The sequence below is a fragment of the Clarias gariepinus genome, chromosome 24, assembly GCF_024256425.1.
Source record: "Clarias gariepinus isolate MV-2021 ecotype Netherlands chromosome 24, CGAR_prim_01v2, whole genome shotgun sequence".
NCBI classification, from domain to species: domain Eukaryota; kingdom Metazoa; phylum Chordata; class Actinopteri; order Siluriformes; family Clariidae; genus Clarias; species Clarias gariepinus.
Window position 1 is genome coordinate 7,361,961 of NC_071123.1, and position 23,700 is coordinate 7,385,660.

Here is a 23,700-nt window from a genome sequence, read left to right on the forward strand (position 1 = left end):
TATTTTTTATTTAAGATCAATGCCTTGTTAAATGACAGACTATTGAAATAATTGCTTTAACTTTTTTTTTTTCCTTTTGATAAATTGTACATGGTGTTCATGACACCATTAGCGAAACTGGATTCTACGCTGACTTTAACACCTCTATGACTCCAAATCAATCCCTGCTATCCGTTATCACCCAAATGAGGATGGGTTACCTATTGAGTCTGGTTCCTCTCAATATTTAGTCTCAGGAAGTTTTTCTTTGGCACTATGATTTATACATATTCCCTCACACTTTTTATACTTTCTTTCAGACCACCCAATCTGCACTTAACTTGGCACAGGTTTTACACCAGATGCCCTTACTACGGTGGCCCTGAAGTGCAAAACAAATTAACAAAACTAAAAACAAAATAACAAAACCCAAAACAAAATAACAAATTCAAAACCAAATTAACAAAACGGAAAACAAAATAACTAATATCTGACTGGCCGAGAAGTGCAATACAAATTAACAAAACGGAAAACAAATTAAAAACCAAATAACAGAACCCAAAACTATTTTTTTTGGAGGGGGGGGGGGGGGGTTTGTTGTTTTGTTTTTGGTTTTGTTATTTTGTTTTTGGATTTGTTATTTTGTTGTTGGTTTTGTTATTTTGTTTTTGGATTTGTTATTTTGTTGTTGGATTTGTTAAGTTGTTTTTGGATTTGTTAATTTGGTTTTGAATTTGTTAATTTGTTTTCCGTTTTGTTAATTTGTATTGCACTTCTCGGCCAGTCAGATATTAGTTATTTTGTTTTCCGTTTTGTTAATTTGGTTTTGCACTTCAGGGCCACCGTACCTTCCTGATGCAACCCTTCCATTGTTCTACCTGGGCTTTGGACCGGCACTGCATGCTGTGGCAGGGTAATATGGGCTGTGGCAACTCACCAACCCTGGGGCTCAAACCGGGATCCTCAGATCCTCAAATTAACAGCCTGGAGCCCTATCTAGAGCCCTAGCCCCCCTGTCTGAATACTTATGGACTTGACTTTATGTCAGTCAGAAACTGTATTTAGTCATGAATATATATATTTTTAAATATTGTTTCGCAATATTCAGGCTACTTAACAGTATATATGGACCCGTAATACAAATGTTTCTCTACGCTAAACTTGACTTCAATTCCGCTTGTCCAGTAGGCGGCGCATGCGCATTAGGCTGCGGGAAGTTCCCGGCTCCTCTTCGCGCGCTCTTTGACTCAGTGACAGAAGCGTCATGGCTGCGCCCTGTGTGCATGTGAACGCGAGTCCACACATCCTGATCACCTCGCTGGTGTAAATACGTGTCCATGTGAAAAGTGTAACCTGTTTAGATCAACAGAAGAGGTTGTGAGCCATGGCTCTGCGCATGTGCGAGTCGCTTTTGTGCAGGACTTTGTGCTTTTCCAGTCGGGCAGCGTATGTGGAAACTGCGTCTCTGCGTCTGAGGACAGGTGTGTATGAGACACAGAGAGACAGTGAGACACACACTAACAACACTGGAATACAATGTAGTATCTGACGTTTTTTAGATTTCTTTAAAAACGTGCTCGGCTTATATTTTGCCTCTAGCAATAAGTGTATAATCATTGAATTAAATTGTATAACTATTTGTATTACAAATTATATATAATAGATTTTGTTAAATACCCCCCCACACACATTTTTTAAATTAATTTAGCTGTTTTTCTGAAGGTATACTTGGTCACATGACTACTTAGTCACGTGACTCTCAATTCCTCTAACAGGTGTTTGATCTCACTTTGATCTCACTTAAATAAAAGGATGTGTCAGTATATTGAACCATGTAAACTCACTCTTTCAGTGATATCTTTACACTTTTATATTTCTTACAATTTTCTGTTAGTCTGTATATATAATGTGTGTGTGTAATTTTTTGGACAAATTTAGTTTGAATAACATCTTTGACCTTCTTGAATCGAAGTAATTTTTTGGTCCCAACCAGATCTGTATTGATCTGATGCTAATCATCGTGGTGAAGACTAATAATATTACTGACCTGTAGGAGTGAAGAGATTAATCGATAATCAAATTGGTGGGAAACAAATTAAATATTAAATTGTCAATTCGTATATGACGTCATCACGTTTTTGCAAAATCTTGATTCTTGCATTCACTGACATGTCCTGTGTGTGTTAGGCTTACTGGAGTGAAGTGAGTAATAGAGCGATGTTAAACACTTCATGAGCAAAAAATCCTTTTTTTTTTTTTTTTTTTTTACTTTATCCTAAAATATACATGAGGTCCAGGTTTACCTCCGGATTAAACTCTTTCAGTGTAACTAAACAGAAAATAATACTTATAGTTTAACAACCTGTGTATTTTAGGATAAAGTTCAGAATCAGAAAGCATCGCTCAACTAATATTTAGACATAAAACTATTGTATACATTTACCTCATGTGCAAACGTTGTAATTCCTAAATAATCCAATCCAATGTTTCGGGTTAGTAATTTTCACTAGTGTAAGAAATGTACTCCCTGGGATTCCACTTTAAGAACCGCCGACAAGGAAGACATCAGTGTCGGGTTAGTCGGCATTTAGATATTTGATGTTGTATTGAACAGTCAGTGCATTTCTATAAACATCTTTAAATCTGTCCAGTAAACACTGCGAAATCCAAATGTGTATGTGGGATCAGAGCAGCAGCTTGCTGATATTTTAAGCAATGGCTTGAGGAATGACTTAATTATGAGACAACACATGCCATATTTCCTATTCCCAAGAAACATCAAAGTGCATTATGGGTAATGTGCATCTGCCAGCCAATATTGTTTGGAAATTAAACTTTGTATTGGATATTGTGGACATTAGATTTTCTCCATAGTGACTACAAATTGGTAGAACCATAGAAAAAAATGACCTGTATTTTTCTATTTAATGTTTTTTTTTTTTTTTTTTGCTTATTGCTGTACTGCTTCGTATGCTATTTTCATAACAGATGGCTGTTCTGTATATTCAATATATTGCTTATAGACTTCATTTGTCTTTCTGTTTTTATCTCTCTATTTGCTATACAAAAACCAATAACAGCTGCTTGAGTTAAATCACTGGTTTCTGAAATCTCTGTAATTCTTCTCTTCTTCAGCTCATCGTGGCCGCGCGGTGAGAAGCGCAGCATTCCGCTTTGCTCCCGCCTGTTTCGTCTCCACAGACGTTTTTCTGGACAGACTGCTAAAAGATCGTACCCTCAGCTTTACGGAGAATCCTGCAGCCTCCCCGACTCACGCCGCTGTTCCCCTGGATAGAGGTAATCCTTGTCCTGATCCTCAGTGTGACAATTCACAAACTAACAGGTGTTTGATCTCACTTGCATGCTTGTGTTACAGACTGAAAGTAATTTGCCCATAAAGTTGGATTTCTCTTGACTGACTTTTGTTTTGATCTTTTCCACCATGGTGGTCTCCTGCACTGTAAAATAATATAACAGTTAAGTGCAAAAGTTAGCACACCCCAAGGAGGAAGTCATTTGTTTGTAAAGTTTCTCAAAGGAAAATTGAGTGGTTCGATATTAATAGTAAAAATAAAAGAATGATAAGAACGGAATATTATTCATTTATGTTTGTCTATGCTTTTATTTGAGGTAATTTTATCTATTGTTTTCATATATATATATATCAGACAGTTTATCAAATGGAGGTTTTTTATGTTCTATCCAAAGCATGGGAGAAGTGTAATTATGGCTTATATTTAATCTTCTGATTAAATACCTTTTATCTACCTCAATACACAGTATGCCCCAACCACCTGTCCATCCATCCATCCCATCATCCATCATCAATTTGCCATTCTATTAAATATCATCAATCTATCTATTATCCCAATACATATAATTCATCCTTTCACCCATGCATTCATTAATTCATTCATTCATCCTTCCATCATTACATATTTATTAATGCATGAATCATCATATGTTCATCCATTGATTTATTATCCCCTTACAGATGCTTTAATCCATCTGTTCATGATTCTCCAATCTATTTCTCTAACACAATTTACCTACTTCTATTTCTAATACTAATTTCTCTAAGACTCTAATATTTCATATACGTCTAACTTGATTACAGCACACAATGTGGTGGCCATTTTTTTTGTGTTTATTTGTGAAGATCATGCCCCATGCTCTGAGAATAATTCTTTTGGAGTGCTTTTCCCATCAGGGAAGAAAGGTGCCATAGATGTAATAACCTGGTCATTCAGTACCTTCAGGTTGTCAGCTGACTTAATGTTATTGCCCACTGAACCCCCAGATCGTAACACTGCCTCCAGAGGGTTATAAAGTGGCCACTATGCATGATGGGTGCATCACTTCATGCGCTTTCCTTCTTACCCTGATGCGCCCATCGCGGTCGGAACTCATGTCCACTCATGACCATTTTTTTCTATTGCAGTCATGTTTTCTTTGTTGGATGTTGACCCTTCTGAAACCGCAACCAGTTTTGTCCATCCATCCATACATACATTGTTTATTTTCATCTTTATTCTGTCTTTTCCATAGTTGAGCACTTTTCGCTTATGCTAAAAGATCCAGATCAACCTGAAAATCCCAAGGTTTTAAGAGTGGCTATAATTGGAGCTCCAAATGCAGGGAAGTCAACACTGACTAACCATCTCCTGGGCAAGAAGGTACATTTTTTTATAATCCTTAACTACAGGCTTGACATGAGAGTTTAAATGGGTTATGAAACCTTCTTATGTCTGGTCTCTTTAAAACAGCTGTTTGCAACCTCCCAAAAAGTGCATACAACAAGATCTCGTGCACTCGGGGTGATCACAGAGGACAATACTCAAATTGTAAGTGATCCATTGTTCAAAAATACAATGCAATATTAAAATTATTATACTGTTTCAATGGAAAGACACATTATGGCGAAAAAAAGATTTCATGACCTTTATAGCACATTGTCTATGATTTGGGTCCAACATGTGTTATGTCATTATAAAACAAACCTTTTTTGTGTTGTTTATTTTTAAATCAGATTCTGCTGGATACACCTGGTCTCACAACTCCATCGAAAGCTAAGAGGTACATTTTTAAATGATACGGATGCGTTTAAATTACATCTGAAATAGTGCAATAGTACTGGCACTGGGGGTATTTGCAACTTTGCTCAAACCGATGTGTTAAAATCAGCACGAGTAAGAGAGTGTGCTTTCTGTAAGCTGAGAGAAAGTTTATTTGCACTTATTTTAATTATTCTTTAAAGAATTTCAATAATTTAAGGTATGCTTTTGAAAAAAAAACAATCTTTAGGAACTTCTAAATGGATAGTAATTGCATTGTAAGTAAGCCGGGTCTCTGTTTGGAAATGTGGATATTGTGTGTAAATAATATATTTTTTTATTCTGGCCCCTATTTCTTATCTCTGGTCCCTTGTTAGACATTTTTTTTAATTTGCATTTGTATCACTGCCAATCTAACTCCTGCTGTTTACAGACATCAGCTGGAGAAAACGTTCCTTGTGGATCCACTCAAATCATTACAACAGGCTGATCTAGGTAATGTCTACTAAGTTTTTCTACTACAATGTTGAATATAACTATTAAAAAAGTACAAGCTGAGAAAAAAGGCTTTCCCAAATATATTCAAGGGCTGTTCAAAGTCATCTCAAACTAGGACTTGAGATGAAATATCTCTTGAATGAAGGCATAAAACCGATTGACAATCACAGAGGACTTCAACAACAGTACTGTGATGGGACTCTTAGCCGCAGTAAAACATTTACATGGTGATTTTAAAGAAGCCTGTACATTAGAGGGTAAAGATCCCGGAGTCCGCGGCAGTCGTTCCCGTCAACGTTCAGTGAGTGGCGCGCCTGGTCCTTGAATATTGCCCGATGTCTTATTGCCAGCTTGCAGAGGAGATGCATCTGTCTGTGGGAACTGTACACATGATCATTCCTGAACAGCACATTACTGGAACTCATGTACCCCTTACAGTCCTGTTAATATAGCACCCATTATCCTAGCTCTCGTTTCAGGATATAAAAAAACGATTAGATGAATTGGTCTAATGCCAAACATTCATGAAGCATTCTACAATTCCACATGATAATTCAAATGTTTCAAGAAAATATTCTTTTGCTTCAATCTGCAGTGGTGGTGTTGGTGGACGTCTCAGACAAGTGGACCCGTGGTAGACTGGACTTTGAGGTGCTGAAGTGTCTGGCACTGAATGCACATATTCCTGCTGTCCTCGTCCTCAATAAGGTAACCTCGTTAGTGCAGCTGACTCACTGCTCCGTGATCATACAGTACAGTGCAAAAGTCTTTAGCCACCGATTATTTCTTCAAATCAAACTGAACTTTGATTCAGTTAAAGAAATGGGGACAAATGTTTCACAGGCTGCAAAGTACCTTGAAAACAACCTTAGCAGGAACCTCATTTCCCCTCTCGTCTGTTCTAACTGCATTCAGCATCTCCAGGATACTAATGACCATCTTTATCATCTGTCATCATCTGCACCTGTTTCTCACTGTTGAATCATTAAAAAAAATAAAAATAAATTACTGTGTAGCTTTACAAACCAAAAAATAAAAAACTGAACCCAAACAGTAGTTCATGAAGACTGGAGAACTATTCCTCAATGCTGTGTAAAACATACAAGAAAGTCTGACTCTTTGGAAGCAAAATGTGAAGAAAGAATGGGTGACTCGATACTTGTGCACGGTACTATATAATTTTTGACGTCTGATCTGCTTTTCTGAACCATTGTGTCCTCTCATGCTATGTCGTGTTATTTTTGGGCATGTCTTAAACACGGACAGGTGGACCTCCTAAAGAGCAAACCCTTGCTCCTGGACATTACCGAACAACTGACCGAGGGCATCGTGAACGGCAAAAAGCTGAGAGTGCGCAGCTTAGTGAAGCCGCTCCGGACGGAAACACGGGAGAAACATATGGAAAAGACTCCAGCTGTGCAAAATTCAGAAGAACGAATTCCAGACCAAGACCAAGACGATCAGCACGGGCGAGACGCGATCAGAGAGCAGCTGAGGGCCCTGAAAAGCCGTAAGGGATGGCCGCACTTTAAGGACGTGTTTATGATGTGTGCTACAGATGGCGAGGATGTGCAGACGTTAAAGGTAGGCAGTATAGATAAGGCATAGATTCTTTATCGGTAGAAGATAAAAGATCGGGGTATGGTTTTATGTCTTGGTCATTATTGCTTGAAAAACTGAGAGATCAGCAACTTTTACACAGGTTTATCAAGATGACCTAAACAAGCAATATTGCCCTGTATTTGTTTTATATAGAAATGGCGTAATTTTGTTATAGATTAATACTCCAGATTATTAAAGTGCTTAAGTAAACGGAATAGTGCACTAGATTAACACTATGATCCAATTTAAAAAATATGTAATATAGGTCCAGAGTATATAGGTAAAAATATATATTTTTTAAACTTAGCTGTACAAATATACAATGATGGTTATACAAATATGAAAAATTTGGAACAATGTGCAAAGTGTGCAAAATAAATAAACAGAAATGTCCAGGGTGAGTGCAAATGTGCATGAATTTTCAAATGTATAATAACCATAAATGGATCATAAATGTCGGCTGTGAGCAATGTCCCTAAAGTGCAGTGTGCAGAATAATAATCTGTCTATATAATCTGATCAAACTTGTATTTATGATTATCAAATAGTTCAGCACATGTTTTCTGATAATCAGCTTTTCTCTTATACTATATCTTTGTATATAGGAAAAAAAGACAAGCTGTCTGAATCAAAAGAAAAAAAAAGAGTGGCTGGTTAAAAAAAAAAAAAAAGAACCCTAGGACAATGTTTACGTGTTTACTCGGGTTCCTCTGCAAATTAATTAGATTCTACTTGTATCATTCAAAGTGCTCGCAATCTGCTTGGTGTAAGAGGTCGCGATGCTGCTACATCACTCTCTGAGAGTGTAATTAAACTAATAGCTGCTTTTTTTTTTTTTTTTTTAAAGAAGAAATTCCAATCAGTGACTCGTATATGGCCAGAGTCTTTCCTGTTTGCCAAAACCTGTCAGCATTTACAACTCATATCAGTAGGGAAAAATGTATATCCTTATAATTCATATAATAATAATAATAATAATAATAATAATACAGGCTCTCATTATGCAGATAACCAAGCTCCAGGGCTCTCATTTGCTTTTTTTGCTCAAATTGTTTATATAATTGATAATAAATTTGCTCATTATTAATAATACAGAAAATGAAATCAGAATCAGAAGTGTATTTTTATTACATATTTTGAGTCTTTTCTATTTAGAGATTGAAAGTTAAATGTGTAATGTTTCTAAGATATCACGGGATCCATGGCGTTTTATGACATAATCGATCACCATATAGATATTTTACGGTCCAGTCACCTCACTCTGAATGCGAATGTGCTCATTGTGTAAAATGATTGGACTTGACAGAGCTATCTGATGCTGGAGGCGAAGCCAGGTGCGTGGAAGTACCACAGTGCGGTCCTCACGGATCAGAGCCCTGAGGACATCTGTACCAACACCATCCGAGAGAAACTACTGGAGTATCTTCCACAGGAGGTGCCTTACACGTTGACTCAGGTAGCGTTCACTTTCATTTCCTTCCAAAGCTCTCAGCAAAAGAAAGCAGACAAATAAACGTTTTGTTTCCATCGTACCGTGGAATGTTCTTATTTCTGGAATCTCTATGCTGTGTGTATTTTACAGCATATTGAACTCTGGAGGGAAACAGCTGACGGCAATTTGGACATATCTGTCAAGCTGCATGTGAAGAAGGACAGCCATATGGTGAGGAATTCAATTCAAGACATAGTTTTATGTTCTTTAACTGCATTCTTCATCCAGATGTTCGGATAAAAAAAAAAACAATGGTGAAAGTTTTGAGGTTTGAAATGAACTTAACGTTTAATAAACATTTTTTTTTTTTGTTACATTTTCCATTATCAGCGAAATAAAAAATCCTTCATAGTGTCTTTATTTTCATAACTAGATTTGCTTGCCTGAATCGAGCGGCCGCTTTACGAAAATCATCACGTTCTCCTGATGGAGGAGGCTGTAATGTAAGCAGTCAGCCTCTTTAATTTAATCTGCGATGAAGCCAAAGCTTATGGCAAGTGCTGTTCTATGAATATCAAATAATTGCTTACTTTCTCGCTCCATTATGTATGCCAGTTGAAAATAAATCGGCTACAAAAAGACATTTACACGGTCTGGGCTGTAAAAACAAGGTCAGGACACAAAGAAAACGTATAGCAATTTCTGCAAGGACGAAACAGAAGATACAACGATATTTTAACAACAAATACACTTTAAGTCTGAAAGCCAAAAGCATTTTAGCTTTTTTTTTTTTTTTTTTTTTGCACTGTACTGTATTTTAATAAACATACATAGGGGTCAGGATTGAGCAGTGTAGTGTGTCATCGAATTGATTTTCAGCACAACCTAAGCAATATAATGAAATTAATAACTAATTATTTTATTTTAACTACCTAACTTAGCACGACTGATCCAAAAAAAAAAAAAAAATTTAACATACCATCAACACGTACAGTATGATCACATGTTTTACATGAAAAAAAATCAGTTAATATTCTGTTTTTAAACAGAGTTTTATAAGTTATAAGTTACAATATTTTTCATATATGAAATGGATTAATGTCTATTTCTGACTGACCTGTATGGCTATGGATAGCTTGCAGGCATTTTATTTTATTTTTTATTTTTATTTTATTTTCATATTCTTGCTCTTTCCTCTTATTTTCATATTCTTGCTCTTTCGTCTCTTCCTCTCTGATTATTTTATTATTTTTATTATTTCTTTATCTCCGATTAACAGAAAATGGTGATCGGTCCCGGGGGACAGCTGATAGCTCGGATCGCCCGGGAAGCAGGTCTGGACCTCACCAACGCTTTCATGTGCGAGGTTCGCCTGAAAATATCCGCCACGCTGAAGAACTGAAGCCGATCCAGCTCTGATGTGCTGAAATTTCGTGTTTTCATGTATTTGATCTGAGCTCTGCAGAAACTCCAGAGTGGAGTCCAGACTTGAACAACGATGACCGTTTGAGGCTACAGTTTGTCTCGTGGACAACATGTGTACTGTCTTATCTCTCACACAGCTCTGTGTCTAACAGTCACATTTGGGACAGAGCCTGCTTTCTGAGCTCGAGCTGCTGTTGCAGTGTCCTAGGACTTTTAGCCCCCGAGTCTATTTATTATTAGTAAGGTCTTTATTCAGAATCTCATTTTAGCAGCGGGATACATCATGAATAAATCAGCATTGTTCCAGAACGACTGAAAATGTGTCCCGGTCGGAATAGCTGATGAGGTTCAAGCAGAGTTGAGATACTTTAAGGGGAGGTTTTGGCTCTAATGGTCTTGATTTCTTATCCAAGTTGCCCAGACCTGGTGTTGACCCCAGATTCTACTTAAGAAACCCGTCTTTCAATCATCATGGTCGTTATTTTGTCCATATTGTTGATTGTAACTGACTTTGTTGGTTATATAATAAAACTGTAAAAGGGGATGGTCGATATGGCTTAATATATCATATCGTAACAACTGTTTGTTTTTGTTATTAAAAATTATTTTGGCGCTCTAAATAGCAAAATACTTTGTCCCCAAATTTTTTTGACTTCTTATGCTTTTAAGGAGTATAAAACATTTGATTTATATTAATAAAGAAAAAGGAAGCAGAATGAAAAAACATCCTATTGCTGAAAAGTTTTTTGCAGTACAGCATTACTTCACTACAGATAAATTAAACACATAATAAATAATAAAACCAGACAAAAAAAAAGTATCTTTTTCAGTGAAGTTTGAAAAAACATTTTTTTTTTTTGGCTAAATTTTTAGTTTATTAGGGCCCGAGCACTATAGGACCCTCTTGTTGCTAATTAAAACACTAAGTGTTGGGTTAGTTAGTAATGGAACCCATTTCGACTTTTAATCAGCTATACAGTGTAATAAAAATAAAAAATCCCTAACACCTGGTTATTAGCTGCAATACTCCTGAAATAATATAAAGAATTAAATAGAATTCAGTATCCCTGATATAGATCACCACCTGATATAGATGGACCCTGTAGTTATTTATCGTACATGTTACAAAGGTTTTTATTTAACTCTTTGCAGTCCTTCTCTCTCTCAATTCCTGCTTGTTTTTCACAGCTGCTGGAGCTTAACTAAAGGCGCAGCCCCACAGGGCTACATTACCCCTCTAATGGAGCTCTAACCTGCCACTAAAATAGGCACAAAATGGCCAGGACGCATTTGTTCCTGTATCCTCCCCTGTTGTTGAACCTGGCAGGCACTCACTTCCTATCCAGGCCATGGTGATGGATCACTAATTCATAGATAAGCTAGCCCAAAGCCAGCTCTCTCTCTCTCGCCGAATTATTTAAGGTCACTGACAATAAGGCCATGTTTTAAAAAGAATTATTCCTGGAAAAATATTACACTGTGTATTGTGTGGAAATAAAATCTGAATTTAAAAAGCACTGGGAGATATTGATTCAGATATGTCTGTTTATTGAACCATAGTACATACAATGTTCATAATATTTATAGCAAATAATATTTACTGTTATTTATACTAGTATAGTCGAGGTTGCCAATTCTAAAAAAAAAAAATGACAAGAAATAGTCTTTTTATCATACATGTATAAATAACAGTCGAGATGATAAAAAATTATAGATAATAGGAATGAAATTATAAACTTTTTATAAAAGTGTGCAAAGAACTAAATACATTTGATAATCTTTTATGGTCATTGTACAAGGATTCAACTTTAACTTTCCCATCAAGCTATGTTACATTAAATTTAAATAAAAATAATATCTATCAAGTGTTACAAAGCATTTGCGTCAATATTTTGTTAATATATTTTGCACAATTTGACTTATTATTCCTATGAAGTTTATTCGGTTTGACATTTCCGATGGTTGGAGCCATTGAGAAGAAGCAGGAGAACCCTTACCATTACTAAACTCAGTAATGGTAACGGTTTAACCGCCTCCCTCTATCACAGGTTGAGTGTGTGCGCTATCCCACGGGAGGAGGAATGCCACCCTGGATAGTACATCATCTATACTGTAGTGTCTCCATAACGAACTTACAGTATATGATGATATCCTGTCCAGAACGCAATACAAGATCTCGAGATCCTTAGAGTGAGAAATTTCCAAATTGTTCCTGTGAAGAAAAAAAAAAGGATCAGTATCTTTTTCTTGCTCTATCTCTAATTCAGATCTTACAAGACGCTTTCATAACATTGAGATCATACATACTTGTGGCCCAATTCATCAACTGTTTAATTGGCTGCCAAAACTGACACGGAGTCGTTCACTTCCCCAAAGTTTCTTTGCTTACCTTAAGGTCACTTGTTTCGGATCTCCTTGAAGTAGGTGTTAACACACAGCTTAATTGCGCTCGCTTGACACCTTCCCTGTCATCTTTCCTTCCCTTCTATTTGTCTGCAGTCTCGGTGTCTCCGCTCTGTCTGTCCACCGTCACCCCCAGCGTTCTGTCGAATAGCTCCCTTCCCTGAGCATTTTAATGACCTTTACTCATTTGCATATGGTGATGACACAAGGGTAGTCTCGCTCTTATCTCGTCTCTCCTTTCTCGCCTTTCGACCAATCAGAATCCTGTCCACTATCAACCACCGAACAGTAACTCCTGACTTTCATATCACTCCAGTTAAACCTGGAATTGGACCAAAAAAGTTTTTTAACTTAATGAGTCGGTTTATTCGATATGTTTGTCTTTGTCTGCTTATATACCGTATGCTTCAACTCTAGAACTGAATATTTGCCCTTGCTTTCGTCCACTTTCCTCGTCATGTTAAAAACAGATGACGAGAACTGTTTAGGTTCTAACCATAAGGTGGTTTATTGTTCTGATTAAATAAAACGCTTTTGTTTACATCTGAAATGTAATCTGAATTTCATTCCGTTTCTTTTGTCTTTTAGTGTTGAAAAAGAGGGATATTTGGACATTCTTTTCAACCATGTCGTTTCTTTTTATTCAAAAGTTTATTCTCCTTGTATCGTAGGGAACATAGTGGTTTATCAGGGGCTGCTTACAGTTTTGGAGTCCTTTTGGATTGTTGTTCTAGTAGAAGGTTCTACGTAGACCCATAAAACAAGGTGTTTCACAAATCCATGTAGGTCCACTTTAGGGATCCAAGAACCATTAACTTTTTACAAATGGTATAGGAGAAATCATTTTTGGATTTCCAGGTATAGGTATTTGACGGTCTGACATGGACAACTAAAACTAATAAGAACTTCATTAGGGTAAAGAGTCATACTCAGTAGTTTGTTTTACTATATTTAAGCATTGATTGCAACTTTGTTTTTCCATAAAATGCAGTAATACAGATGTTTATGGACTAAGGTTAATATATACTGTACTGAGCAAACCATATAGTGTAAAGTGTGCCAACACAGGTCTGCTTTCACGTTTCGACATTTCTCCTTCTGATGTTATTCACAGCTCCTCGTAAACCCAACCCGATCCCAAATCAGCACACATCTCTTGTGTCCCGCATAAGCAGGGCTACAGGCTGACATTGGGAGTGACCCCAGTTGCATGTGGTGGCTGCAGGCTCTTCAGCTTGGGTGGGGTGAGTGGGGATGAGCAGATATGGGACAAGCAGATAAGCAAGAAGGGAGTACTATCAGAGACACACCAGAACGGACAAACGCTGGCGCTGCAAGTTTATCTGGGTTAATTTTTTTTTATATATTGGTGAACGTTTTCCATGAAAGAGAGATCGCTTACACAGGAAAGAGATTCCTACAGCCTGCATGAGGACATGAGGACATCGGGTCATGCAAACTAAAAAAACAAAAGATGAAAATGAAACCGACCCTAGCTGAGTCAATAAATAATTTCAAGATGATCTCAAAAATCGATTTACATAATTGGTCAATTTAACTGACTGAATTTAAAAAGGATCAACAGGTTTCGCACCTTTCAGGTTCAATTTAAGTGGTTGAGTTTAATTTGACTCTTAACACTAGGTCATGACTTTATGGTTTCTTCTAAATTATGATTCGTAATTGTTTCTTTTAGATTTAAGAGGATACGACATGAAAGTTACACTTTTTGATATGGTAACATCTCACCAATTGCTTGTTTTTCCCTTTGAACAAAAGTCCAATGGCAAGTTTTACTGCTTGTGAATAAACTATGAGAAGTTTGGGTATGGTGGATCAATGTTTGTGACATGGTGAAGTTATCCAGAGACAATGAGTTGGAAAAAAACACTCTTGTGTCTAAGTGTCACTATCCACACTTCCTCTCATTAACAAGCATTTCTTGTAGGCCTCCTGTCTAGGCCTGGCCAATAAAGGGGCTTTTGGTGGAAGTTGCCTTTTGTTCATGGTCCCTGATCAATCTTGACACCGGGGATAGAATGCATAACATTAGGTCTTGGTCTGGGAGGGCTGATCTGAGAACAGGCCGGAATGACGTTTAGCTTCCTGTAGGACAAACTGTTAGGATGGTTAGCACCTCATGAGGCATTTGTGGAGGCTAAGAAGAACCTTAAGCTTCTGAAGTAAGCCCCCCCCCCACACACACACACACCTTCTTCTCCCTAAAAACAAGAAAGTGGAGTTCCCAGACACCTCCATGGCTAGGACAAGGCTCAAACTGTGAAACATGACAGCAGATCAAAGAGCCTGGAGTTGAGGTCCTAGCCAACATACACACCTTTTTCACGTGAGAACAGGGTGGGCGTCCACCTGGGCAGAGCTACCTCACATCACGTCATATCACATCACATCACATCCCATCTCCACAGCGGACTACTGCATTCAGAATCAGAGACTCCAGGTTTAAGGCCATGTATGTCCACGAGGACTACCCTTATCCAATCAATCCCCTGACCAAGAGCTATGGATTCTATCCACAAGGTAAGGAAGGGAAATTCATGAAGGTTACCTTAAAACCATGCTGGAAAATCCAGCCACAATTTGTATGATTTTTGTATATTATTATGATCCTACAGACTATTTTAATATTTTGGCTCCAATATACTGGTTCATTAATTAATTTATTTTCTGAACAGGACAGAATTCGGTTTGCCGGGCAAGCTGTGGTGAAGCTGAGTTGATGTCACTTTCAGTTCATGTGGCGCTTGAGGGGCGAGAACTGTGGGATAAATTTAACCGTGTTGGCAATGAGATGCTCATCACTAAAACCGGCAGGTAATTAATCGAGGCCTGTAGTGATTCTGCTTGTAGTGGATGATTTCTAGTACGATGTAGTGTTCATTGTAGAAGAAATAATCTTTCTTGTTTAGAAGCAAAAGAGCAAGGTATACACTTGATATTTAGATTTTAAGCTCTCCAGGTGTGAAATAACCATGTGGAAAGAATTCTCAGTATTTTCTTAGTTTAAGTTAAAGCTAAAAGAAGAATGTCTATGTTCCTTAAGGTATTTAAACTTTTTTAAATCAGCAAGGAAACTAAGGTTTGGGGCAAAATTAGTAAAGTTTTAAAAAATTGGGGAAAATCCTCATCAAAATAGTTTTCTCAAAAAAGCCCCTGGGAGTGACAGTGGTGTAGTGGTTCCTGCCTCGGGTCTGTGTGCATGGACGTTGCATGTTCTCCCCATACTGGCGGGTTTCCTCCAGGTGCTCCAGTTTTCTCCCATAGGCTGAAAAAACATGCAGATTAGGCTAATTGGCATTTCTAAATAATCATAGTGTGCTTGTGCCCTGCAATGGACTGGCATGCCTCGAGTTCCCTGGGATAGGCTCCAGGTTTTCTGCGCCCCTCAGTGAGTGAGCACTGACACTGTAAATTGCAATCCTTGCAAGTTGTGTACTTTGTAGACCAACAGAACCTTCACTTGCTTGCTTGCTTGAAATTTCTAAATCCTTTCCTCCTGGTAGAGGCAGTGAGAATTAATCTACGTACAACAAAAAAACAACAGTCAACAAAAAGAAAACAAAGAAAACAGACCCACCATATTACACATTAAAAGCAAGGTCAATAATGCTTAGTAATACTAATTAACTACACTAATTAATGCTCATTGTATGACCACAAGCCAAGAAGGCTTTTGGCAAGCTCTCCAACTTTTTTTTTGTTTGTTTAATTATAGTTCTGGAGACTTTTGCAAATAATAAAAAAATAAGAATTCCTACAAATAAGATTCTAGGAAAATGTATTCTCTTCCAGACAGGTTCATCCAACCTCCATGTACATAACTGCGACCCAACAGTACATATTTTCATGAGCTGTTTTTTTTTTTTTTATTTGTAGTCATTTCAGGATTTGTAAAGACTCGTTGAGCTTTCTCATATTGGCGGATTTTTTTTTGTCTTACATTCTTTACAACTCTATATTTATATATCAATGAAACTGAATGTATAGGTAGAAAAGTGAAATATAAACTGAACTATGCACTAACGTGTACATCTGTATATTCATGCAATTATTCATCATAATTATCAATAATCATCAAGTCATTAATATGTTGTTGTCCACAGATAGTGAGCTTTATCTACCCTTCCTGTAGCCTTTCCCATGTAGTATTCTGCTGTTGTATTCCTTTTGCCTCGTGGCTCAGCATTATGTGCATTCTGAGATGCTTTTTTGCTCCCCATGGTTGTAAAGAGTAGTTATCTGCAGAGTTTAACCATTAACTACGTCTCATTCTTTGATAATATATAGTAAAATATATTTTCAATTTGGACTGATATACCTGCAGTGTATTATTCAGTTCCCATCATGCTGTTCTGCTCATGGAACTGCCTGCCCTGTGCTTCGTAATCAACATTTAATAATCTTCAATAAAAATGTATCTTGTTCAGGCAGTGTTCAGATCGCAAACTAATTATAATGGTGTCAGTGCTATGAACTGTGAATCTGTGATTTTTAATCATGTTTTATTTTCCCTGTCATGTTGACTTCTTCAGACGCATGTTCCCCAGCTGCAGAGTCACAGTGATGGGGCTGAACCCCAGAGTCAAGTATGTGCTGATGATGGACATGGTGCCGTTTGATAATAACAAGTACAAGGTAACTCCCAGCCCTTCCCTTCAGTACGTGTACGCGCACACCGCACACACACACACACACACACACACACACACGCACAAACACATGCACACACTAGCTCTTACAGTATGTCTATGAAACTCACATTTCTGTTAAAAATATTCTATGTCGTCACATATTTTTCATTTATTTATTTCTTATTTGTTTGTCTTTTCATTTTATTTTGACTTATTGCATAACCACGTCCTGTTTGTGTTCACAGTCCTGACGTTGTACACTGTCCTTTTGATATATTGTTTTATTTAATGTAATTTAATTGACTAGTTGCAAACATTTAAAACATTTGCACAGACTCAGCTGTCTGGTATTATAAAAATGCAATCCTAAAATACAGACAAAGCCAAAACAAAGTCTAGGAGGTGTCGTGTACATTACGTTTTACGGCATTTGGCAGTTGCCCTTATCCCATTATGGATATCTCATTCTGCATCTGAGCAGTTGAGGGTGACCTTGCTCAAAGGCCCAACAGTAGCAACTTAATAGTGGTGAGGTTTAAACCAATCAGTAGTCCAACGTCTTAACGACTGAGCAACCCCCTGTCTCTGTGTAGAATATTATACCTGGTATATTGATGTGATATATATGTTTATACACTGATCAGCTATAACATTACAACTCAAAAACATTACGCCCCATATTGTGTAGCTTCCCTTTATGCCACTGGGGTGGCTCTGGCTTCTCAGCTCATGACTCCACAAGAGCACTGGGGGTGTGCTGTGGTGTCTGGTACCAGGATGGTACATTGGAGTGCCGTAGGTTGCAGGATGGGGCCTCCGCGAATTGAAATCTTCCAGACTTCATCCAGCGCATCCCATGGATGATGAATTGGATTGGGATCTGGGGAGGATGGAGGGTGGATCGGCAGTCTTGAGCTCTTTGCCTGCCGGTTCTAGTGCACGGCAGGCTGTGGTGTACTGGGAGTCCGGGTGCCTTTCTGTCACAGCCAGCGATTACTTTTTTCAGCGACTTGTGCTGTATTGGCTTTTCTGTGGGATCGGGTTGGACAGGCTGACCTTTGGTCCTCATGGGCATTGGGGAGCCTTGGATGTCGTGTCATCAGTTTCAATATAAATGTGTTGTGGTGTTAATGTTATGGCTGACAATAGGGGAGGTGTACAGTATTTCAGGTCATTCCATGACCTCTTTCCATTTCTATTATTATTAATATTATTGTTATTATTGTTGTTTCTGTTGAAATTACTACATTTAAATCGCTTTTTATGTTTGATTTGGAATTAATCTACTTGTATTTGATCAACACATCTTGATTTTATAATAAACCGGACTTGATTGACCATGACTATCACCTGTACAGTGGAACAGGGATCACTGGGAGGTCAGCGGCAAGTCTGAACCCCACCTGCCAAACCGATTCTTCATCCACCCAGACTCACCTGCTTTGGGAGAAAGGTGGATGCAGTATCCCATATCTTTCCATAAACTCAAGCTCACCAACAACGCATTCAACTCCAAAGGCCTGGTGAGGACTATTATAATTATAATTATTTCTATTATAATTATTTTTGTTTGTTCGCTTGTTTTATGTCAAAGTAAGATCTTATATTAAGGCTTAATAGGCTACAATTACACTAATACACAGTTTTGTAAAAACTTACATATTTTAATTATTTATTAAAAAAAGTACAATTATGAAAGAGCTACTATTATAAAATATTATTATGTTATACTATTGTTATGTGCAAACACATACAGTTTTAACACTGGGAATTAAAAATGATAAACAAGCATCAGAAGCTACACCTAGGCCTCCAAATACAAATTCCTCCCGACTTTACAGAAATGCTCTATAAGTGAAGTCTGTTGAAAGTCACATTATGCTGTTTAAATTCCCACAGTGGTTATGTAAGAATTTACTTGAGTAATTTAAACTTTTGTAGGTTAATATGTTTTTATGCTTTTATATATAGGCTACAATGATAAGGGACCTAAAACAACACCATGAGGGACACCATATTGTGTTTTAGGCTTGGAAGTCTAGTTTTTATGAAGTTATATAAAGAATTTTAACAGCTTTATAAATAATTATCCTTATATTGTAACTCAAATGGATGAAGATGTTTAAGTTTAAAGAAATTAAAGGATAAAAAGAATAAATTTAAATGACCTTAAATTGAATATAAATATGAGTTCTATATATTCACTATATAATATCACACATTTTGGTACATGCCTGGATCCAAACCCTCCAAATTCCTTCATGTCTTGTTCATTTTCCAACAGGTTATGCTTCATTCTATGCACAAATATCAGCCTCGTCTACACATAGTTCAGGCACCAGACCCCTGTGGAGCCCACAGCGGCGGATACCTGCGATTTACCTTCCCAGAAACAGGCTTCATAGCAGTCACATCCTACCAGAACCCAGAGGTGACCTCAGTTATTTGACCTTAATCTGCTTACCACATAGTAATGGAGGTCCTAGAGGCTTTAGAGCAACTGCAATTTATAGCAATAGTAATTAAATCGAACCTTGATTGACTAACTTGAGTCATACATTGCAGCACCATGATATAGTGGAATAGGGTAGTGGTTAGCACTGTGGCCTCGTACTTCCAGGGTCAAGAGTTCAAATCCGTCCTTTGGGTCTATCTGCTTGGAGGTTGTATGTTCTCCTTGCACTTGGTGGGTTTCCTCTGGTTTCCTCCTACAGTCCAAAGACATGCAGATTACACTATTGAATTTCCAGATTGCCCATAGTATGTGAATGAGTATGTGCATGCTTGTGCCCTGCAGGGTGCACTGGATAGGCACCAGGTCTTCTGTGTCCCAGCACAGGCTGAACGGTTTAGAGAATAAACAAGTAAGATAGTTATTTATTGTTCAGGGAATGCATATAGACTCAAACATGATTGCCATTTAATATTTAAAAGACATTTAAAGAGCAAAAAAAAAGGCCCTCACTAGGGTGAGTGCCAAAGTGCCATCTAGTGGTTAATATAAGACCAGATGAATGATTTGACATCTTGGTATAAATGTTAGTTTTTTTGTGATTTATTCACTGTTTAAAGCTTTCACATAGGTCAGTGTTTTTAAAGTATACTCAATTATTAGATCGATTCCTCTCAGCCTGTTTTGACATTCAGATGAATCAGCTTGTGTTCATTAGTGCAGAGGTGGTGACAGATCTGTCTTTTTGTCCATCAGATCACCAAGCTGAAGATCGACAATAACCCCTTCGCCAAAGGCTTTCGTGACAACGGACTTAGCAGGAAAAGGTGACAGATGTACAACACTATGTTTACACATTTTTTTTCTTTTTTTTTAATGGAATGATGGACACTATTTATAATTTGATCCCATTTAGGTTTCGTGACAAGGAGATGCGTCAGAGGTCAGGTTCAGGGAAGCAGCAGGATAGGACAGAACATCCTCAAGGTAGCTGTAACACACCATACACACCACAATCATGCATGCAAAAACGTGTTTTTGTGATAATGTCTTGTATTTGAGGTCCAAATGATGTTCTTTAGTAAAAACTAAAACAACCATATGAAATACATTTTAGTGTACTGAAAAGAAATACTTTCCTCAAGGGCCCAGCAGTGGCAACTTGGAGGTGGTGGGGTTTGAACCTGGCACCTTCCAGTCACTACTTCAATGCCTTAACTACCCCCCTGCACCTTATACTCTCATTAGATTCTCAAGAGGTTCTCATGGCTCAAAAACATTTAAGATATCTAATTTAACACATCCTGAACAATGCACATTGCACCTTTGTTTCCAATAATGTAAATATCATCATTTTTCTTCTTCTCAGCCAATGTACTGGACACGGATGATGAGGAAGACAAACAAGTCTCCAGCTCAGTGGAATCCCCTGGTGTGCTTCGTCTACCGGATATGAAAGGTGCATCCGAGCGTTTCTTACCAGCGTTTATGAAGTGTGGAGGTATCCATGAGGGACTGAGTCAGAGCACCATTTCCCATCAATCCCAGCTCACACTCAACAGCAAGAACAGAGACTCTTGGAGGTGAGATGATGATGACATACTACAAGGAAAACAATACTCAGTTGACATTTTTGGTGTCATCACATTTATTTACCTATTCAATTATTTTACAAGGGTTGCCTTGCAACTCCATGGAATTCTGCCTCAGGTCTGTGTGCATGTTCTCCCTGTGCTTAGTGAGTTCCTCTTCCTCTTGTGTTGCTCCAGTTTCCTCTTAAAGTCCTGAGATATGTGCTGTTGGGTGATTCATGTTCCCAAATTGCCCATAGTGTATGATTGTGTGTGTGTGTGTGTGTGTGTGTGTGTGTGTGTGTGTGTGTGTGTGTGCCTGTGCCCTGAGTTTCTTGGGACAGACTTCATGACCCTACCTATTAGACATTACATGGCTTTCATCTTGCAACACCTACCATATTTAATTGTGATAAATTTTTGCCTTTAATTATTTATCTTATTTATTATAAATAACTAATAAACCATATACAGTATACTACATTCCTATTATATTTCATAAGCTTAAAGCTAGCAAAGTTTCTTTCTAGCTTTATTAATTTTATATAGTGATCGTAATATTAACTGATTTAATAATAATTAATAATAATAATAATAATAATAATAATAATAATAATACTATTATTATTATTATTATTATTATTATTATTATTATGGGTTCGAATCAAGGCCCCTAAAATAAGTACAAATAAGTACAAATTATTATTATTATAATTATTATTATTAATAATAATAATAATAATAATAATAATTTGTACTTATTTGAGTCTATAGAGTCCATTTTTGTTTGTTTTTTTCCTTTAGCAGAATCATTAAAATGCTATTAATCCTTCATGAACTTGTTTTTATTATATATTTATATTCATTCATTAAAGGGTATTCTAAAATGCTTGAATTGTCTCTGAATGCTTCTTTTCCAGGCCTGATGACAATTTCCAGTACATACGTGCCTCTTTGTCAGAGGTCCATAACCCCCAAATCTCAATGCCACAGCACCTGCCATGTCCCAGCTCTGACGTCCAGATCCCAGCCGTACACCAGATTTACTCAACCCACCCTACACCCCAGCAGAACCTCCACCTGCCGCCCAAACTCAGCCGGATGCAGCTGCCTGAAAGTTTCTTTAGGGGCCTTGATTCGAACCCAAAGTCCCTGTCTGACATTTTCAACACGATCCGGGCACGAGTGGCGTCCAAGGATTCCCCAATTTATTCCCAACACGAGCACTCAGCATCAGGCTCGAACAGGGAAGCTAAAGCGCTGATATTCCCAGCTGTCCAGGACTACGGTGTTGCATTTTGCTCTGAACAATACACTGGATATACACCAGAGTGGCCTGCTTACAATCCCAATGGGAGTTGCACTGAGACCAGATCAGTGGCATCATCACAGCGGGTGGAATACTCTGGAGAAAGTGCTTCTGGGAAATAAAGAAAGTTAAGGACTCAGACAAACGTCAGTATTTTTCATCTGAGCATTTTATAAGGCATTATGAATATACAACAGATTTCTGTAGTGGTTATTAGAATAAACGTTTCTCTCAATGTATTTTTTTTCCCTTACATGTGCTTGATGGTTTAATATGAAGTTATCTAAAGTTTGTGCTGCTTCTCCTTTGTACAGTATATGTCTGACTTTCTACAGTTTACTTTTCAACTCAGTATTGCACTATGGCAACTATGATCTTGATTAACTATTAACTAAACGTTTGGCATGTTTATTGACCTCTTTTATTGAATACAAAGGTAATTTCAAGGGAAATGAAAACAAGCAAACTCTCTTTAAATGTCAGTAAGTCTAAATGCATGATACTTACCACAGAGAAAAAGAAATGCTGGAAATGTAAAGTTCCCAGGTGAAATTTCTTGGTCCTATACTATACGCTGTTTTTTTATTTTTATTTATTACATTTTTGTTTTTGAAAAATTATATAGACTTTGTTTCCAATGATAAAGTCCCAAATCTCGACTTGTGATGAATTTCTTTTGAATAAAAGTGCACAGAAAATCTCACTATGCAACAGATTTTTAGCAGAATATGGTGATGAGACTCTCGGCCGCAGTAAAACATTTGAATGAGTTAAATGTTTTAAAGAAGGCCGTGAACCTCACTTGCACATTATGGTAACTCAGCTGGGAATACCATACCACATAGCCACATACCTTGTACAGTCCTGACCTTGATCCAAGCCATTTCCATATGTTTGAGCCATCAGTGGAGTTCCTGGGAGGCCGGTGTTTTAGACGTGAAGAAAGCAGTATTATCACGAATAAGCATACTTGGAAAAAACGTTCTACAATGATGGTATACAAGCATTAGTGAAACACTGGGATAAGTGCAGTGAGATAATATACAGTATGGGTCCCTGTACTGGTGTCCTATGATGTCCCAGTGGTGTATTCCTTCCTCTCACCCAGTGTTTTCCCTTACTGGAGATGGATTACTGAATAACTAAAATTAATAATATCCATTCTAAAAAGTTTCTTATTATACTGCAACGGCATAGACATTTGTTCGTCTTGAACAGTACCAGCCAGGTTCTCTTTATAAATGATAACAGATACTCTTATTCCATGTCAGTTGATCCACTAGACCCCCAACCAGCCAAGTGTGGGATAAATTATCCCCATAA

The 23,700-nt window shown here is 37.5% G+C and overlaps 2 protein-coding genes across 3 annotated transcripts; both read left to right on the forward strand.

The window, feature by feature from the left end:
- Positions 1-1,248: 1,248 nt before the first annotated feature.
- Positions 1,249-10,620, forward strand: eral1 (Era-like 12S mitochondrial rRNA chaperone 1). 2 transcript variants are annotated; one of them, XM_053484840.1, is made up of 12 exons: positions 1,249-1,460; positions 3,115-3,276; positions 4,528-4,655; positions 4,746-4,823; positions 5,009-5,055; positions 5,467-5,528; positions 6,127-6,239; positions 6,798-7,115; positions 8,440-8,589; positions 8,716-8,796; positions 8,999-9,068; positions 9,845-9,952. In XM_053484840.1, the coding sequence occupies exons 1-11, from the start codon at positions 1,364-1,366 to the stop codon at positions 9,050-9,052; spliced, it is 1,290 nt and encodes a 429-aa protein (XP_053340815.1). In that variant the 5' UTR covers positions 1,249-1,363; the 3' UTR covers positions 9,053-9,068; positions 9,845-9,952. The 2 variants fall into 2 exon arrangements, with proteins under 2 accessions (XP_053340815.1, XP_053340814.1); XM_053484839.1 differs by lacking the exon at positions 8,999-9,068 and having other exon boundaries at positions 9,845-10,620.
- A 4,043-nt stretch (positions 10,621-14,663) lies between these two features.
- tbx16l (T-box transcription factor 16, like) lies at positions 14,664-22,929 on the forward strand. The gene is made up of 9 exons (XM_053485696.1): positions 14,664-14,934; positions 15,090-15,228; positions 16,947-17,049; positions 18,404-18,568; positions 19,330-19,476; positions 20,254-20,324; positions 20,414-20,484; positions 20,867-21,080; positions 21,989-22,929. Exons 1-9 carry the CDS (start codon positions 14,865-14,867, stop codon positions 22,497-22,499), a joined length of 1,491 nt encoding a protein of 496 aa, XP_053341671.1. The 5' UTR covers positions 14,664-14,864; the 3' UTR covers positions 22,500-22,929.
- Positions 22,930-23,700: the final 771 nt, after the last annotated feature.